The 4,095-nt window shown below is 64.4% G+C and overlaps 1 protein-coding gene across 1 annotated transcript in view; it reads left to right on the plus strand.

Annotated features, from left to right (window-relative positions):
- Nucleotides 1-3,025: 3,025 nt before the first annotated feature.
- Nucleotides 3,026-4,095, plus strand: part of MNEG_6311 (hypothetical protein) — a gene marked incomplete at both ends in the record, with an annotated part of 2,687 nt that continues 1,617 nt past the window's right edge. Inside the window, one exon of the mRNA XM_014045210.1 lies at nucleotides 3,026-4,076. Within this exon, the coding sequence (XP_013900664.1) occupies nucleotides 3,026-4,076 (1,051 nt within the window). The remainder of the gene's footprint in view (nucleotides 4,077-4,095) is intronic.

Here is a 4,095-nt window from a genome sequence, read left to right on the forward strand (position 1 = left end):
GACATTGGTGACATCAGCGGCGGCTCCCTGGACTGGCTTGAGGTGGTGGGGCAGCAGGCATGGCGGGCCAGCCCCGCCGCGGATGGGGCTTTGTGCGGCCTGCCAGCATTGGACGGCGTGCCTGCCGCCCCAGTTGTTGGCACTGGCGCCGGCGCTGGCAGGGTCGGGGGTGTTGGGGGGCCCCACAAGGCAGCGAAAGCTGTTGGTTGGCGGCTGTCGCCCTCCGTTTCAGCGGCTCTGCCTGCAGCGGCCACGCCACGGCGTGTGAGCTCGCCTGCCGGCGCCGCCCTGCCCAGCCACGCCGCAGCTGCGGCGTCACCGCCCATCACCCACGCTCTCGGGTTGTCTGGCGTGGCGGCGTGGCGGGCGCCTGACGACGTTGGACGGCGCTTTGCTGATGGCGGCCACTTTCTGTTCACGGCGGCGGCCAGCAAAGCTGAGCAGCTGCTGGTGCACTACGGGCTGCTGCCCTGCTGATTATGCGGTGTTTTGTCCATCAACCGTTCTGACCAGCTGGTGGTTGTACCGACGTAGGGACCAGAACTCAATGACACGTTTGGAAAAAGCTGTTCAAGCAGCCTGCAAAACGCATGCCGGACGGCTTTTTCTCCCTTTCACAGCTGCACCCGGACGGTGCCGGTGCAGCGTCATTCGCAGCAAGTGGCCAATGCGTCTCGGCTTGCCATTGCGGCGGCCATCTCAATCACTTTTGCATACTATGTTGTCAATCATACGTTATGCCCCGCCGCATGGACTGACACGTGCAGCCGCCAACAAACACCGCCTAATTGTTATGCACACGTTACATTGTTGCGCACAGTGGGCTCGTGGCTGGTGCCGCCCGTGTGATAGCGCTGCTTCGACTGCTTCCGCAGTGCGCCGGACTTCGTTGGCAGGTGCTTGTGCTGCCCACGGCCAGCAACGGTGCACGCAGAGCCCTGCCATGCCTTCAACCGGAACTATGACCGCGCCTCCATTTGCCGTACAGAGCATCTGCGCCGCGTGACGCATTCCTTGCAAAGCAGCGTGCGATTTGTTGGAGGCGCATGGTGGGCCCCTTGCCATTCAAGTACCGTGTGTTTAAAGTGCTCGGCTGGCAGGTGGTCGCCTTCTTGGGTCCTACATGTACAGGACCCACATCACCTGCACACTATCCTGGATTGGTTCCTTCTTTGCAGTGCTTTGAACCTCGCATCCCACGGCCCACAAGTGTAGCTGCATGTAGGCACGCATCAGCAGCGCCTTGAAGCACGAGCACCTGACCGTCAGCTGCCATGGGGGTGTGCAACATGGGCGCGCGGGGCCTCACACATGACTGCTTACTTTCTGCTTTTTTGCCCCCGTGACTGCTCCAACACGCGATGTGCCAAGGTCTGTTGCGCTGTGAAGCGGCCGGCTGGCCGAGCCGCTGGTCTGGCAGGCGTGATGGCCTTGCCGGGTTGGGCAACGATGCTTTGGCAAAGTATTGTAGGGTGTTGTAAAACGCTTTGTCGGCGCTCTTGTACAAACAACAACCACCTCACAGCTTGCTTAAACGCAATATGCCTGGGCTCCCTTGCCCCATCAGTGGCTTGGGTCTTCGCCACATGAGCCTGGACCATGGCTCAAAGGCCTTGCAGAACAAAGCTGCATGCTGTGGAGGTTCAGCTCAATCGGTCACCTGGAAGGTCTGCTGACTTGACATGTAGTGGATGTTGTTGGCTCATGTGCAACAACGCCGCCGCTATGGGAGTTCAAATCTTAAGGCGGCCCAGCCGCTGCAGCGCCAGCATGAGCTCGCTGCGAACAGCATGAGCCCTCTGAGCGCCGTTGCTGCGGCGAGGGCCGTTGCCAGGCTGGAGCCAGAGGGGCAGACAGGAAACTAAACAAGCCGTTGACGAGCTGCAACAGTGTGCACACTCGGACAGCATAGTGGCCACCCCACCAAGATCTGACACTGAGGTGACGCAACACCGAAGCCGAATTCACCCTGCAGGCAGGGTCTCAAACAGGGCACGTCTGCCGTCAACGAGCGCTGGTCCCTTGCCCTTTTTCTCCAGGATTTTTGTTCACTCGCCACATCACCCACTGCAGCATATGTGGGCAAGCAAGCACACGGACGCCTCAGCCGCGCGCAGCAGGCGGCGGCAAGCGAGCCGCTGCGGCGCTCGTGATTGGGGATCGCATGCGCCTGCGATGACGCCGACAGCTGGATCTGGCTGCTGGTGGAGTGATGGCAGCACTGTAGTAGCTGCTGCACGGGGCTCTGCGGGCGGAAAGCGATACCGTAGCTGCATCGATCGATACAGTCACTGCAAGCAATACGGTGGGGTGTGCGGGCTGCTGCCTTGCTGCGAGCTGCATGATATTTTGGAGGTACAATGTGCCATATTGAATTTAATGCTTCAAGGAACAACGGCCCAGCATTGAGCGGATCTGATCAATTTGTAATTTTGGCGCGCCAGTGATCTCGTGATCTCACCCCTGAACCAAAAGCCCATTCGGCAGCAGCGTGATGGTATCGGTGTAACTCATACCATGCAACAGTTTTAGCGAGCCAGAACCGCGACTGCGCAGCTTGCTGCTGCTATTCGGCCATCTCCGCTTGCGGACGCTTCATAAGCTTGTGCCCTTGCCTTATCAGCTGCGCAATACGGCCGAACCGCATCAGGCATGGCGGTGCACCTGATCTACACGGGCAGCGGGCTGCCGCAGCCCGATGTAGTCGCGTGCGCCAGAGAGAGGACATACCTGCGTGACGGCGGCGCCCTGCTGGCCGCCCTCGACTGCACAGGGCCTGGCACCGCGACGCTCACGTGCCTCTCACGCTCCAAGGCTCTACTCGTGCAGAAGGAGGGCGCCGATGGCATCCAAGTGCTCGTCAAGTGAGGCCCATGCTTGGTGATCATGCGCTTGCACGTCTCAGGCCCGACTCTTGCTAAACTGGTATGTTAATGTCAGCCCAGCCCCATCCCGTACATCTTCTCGCTGCTGTTTGCCCAGGGGCAACGCCTGCATCCTTGCCATTGGCAATGAACTCGTCGTCATGGACCGCGCGGCACTGGCCGGCGCGGCGCCCCCGAGCGAGCTGCCAGACGATGCAGCGCTCGCCTTCATGCTGGCAGAGGCGCCGCCCGGCTCCGCCGCCGCAGCCGCAGCCGCCGCCGCAGCCGCGGCCGGCGACGGCGGCGCGCCGGGCGGCCAGCAGCAGCCGGTGGTGTCGGCGGTGGCGGCGGCAGCGGGTGCGGCAGCCGCAGGCGTCCGCGTATGGGTGAAGGCAGAGCCTGACGGCTTGGCGCCGGGTGCGGCCACGCCGACCCATGTGGCCCCTCCAACGGTGCCTGCCCCTGTGGCCAGCCTGCCTGCCGGCAGCAGTGGCTGCCCTCAGGCTGCTCAGCAGCAGCCTGGAGGCGGCCGCGGCTCTGGGCACGTCGAAGCTCCTGCTGCTGCTGTCCCTCCTGTGCGAGGATCCGAGGCGTTAGGCAAGCGCAACAGCACAGAGCAGGTCAACTGGGGCGAGAGCCCCCTTGCCATTTCGCTGCGCCTCCTGGCAGAGAACCAGGTCGCAGCGTCGCGTGGCCGGCCGCCGCCGGCGCCGGCGCCCGCTCACGGGACACCGACGCTCCAGCCCGCTGACACGCACAGCGGCGGCGGCAGCGGCGCCCTGCCCGCGACCCCCGCATCCGGCTCCAAGCGCGCCGCGCCGCCCGGCGACCAGGAGCTGCCGCCCGCCGTGCGGGTCAAGGCTGACCCAGAGGCCACAGATGGCGCGGGCACGGGCATTGACGGCGGCCACGCCGGCGCCGCCACCGGCGCCATCAAGCCGCCCCAGCCTGACCCTCTGCAGGAGGTGCCCGCGCAGTGTGCTGCTGTCGCATCAGAGCTCCGCGCCGTGCTCTTCGACGGCGCCGCAGCGCCGTCTGGAGCCGGGCCCTCTGGCGCCTCGACATCGAGCGGCGCGGGCGGTCAGCCTCCCAAATCCCGCATGGCTGGCCCCGAGATGTCGCGGCTGTGGGACAAGGAGCTGCGGGAGCTGGAGGCGGGCAGCGCCGGCATGCCGCGCGTCATTATTGGCGTCGTGGGGGACACGGGGTCAGGTGGGTGGGGGTGTGGGTG

The sequence above is a fragment of the Monoraphidium neglectum genome (genome assembly GCF_000611645.1).
Source record: "Monoraphidium neglectum strain SAG 48.87 unplaced genomic scaffold scaffold01014, whole genome shotgun sequence".
In the NCBI taxonomy this organism is placed as follows: Eukaryota; Viridiplantae; Chlorophyta; class Chlorophyceae; order Sphaeropleales; family Selenastraceae; genus Monoraphidium; species Monoraphidium neglectum.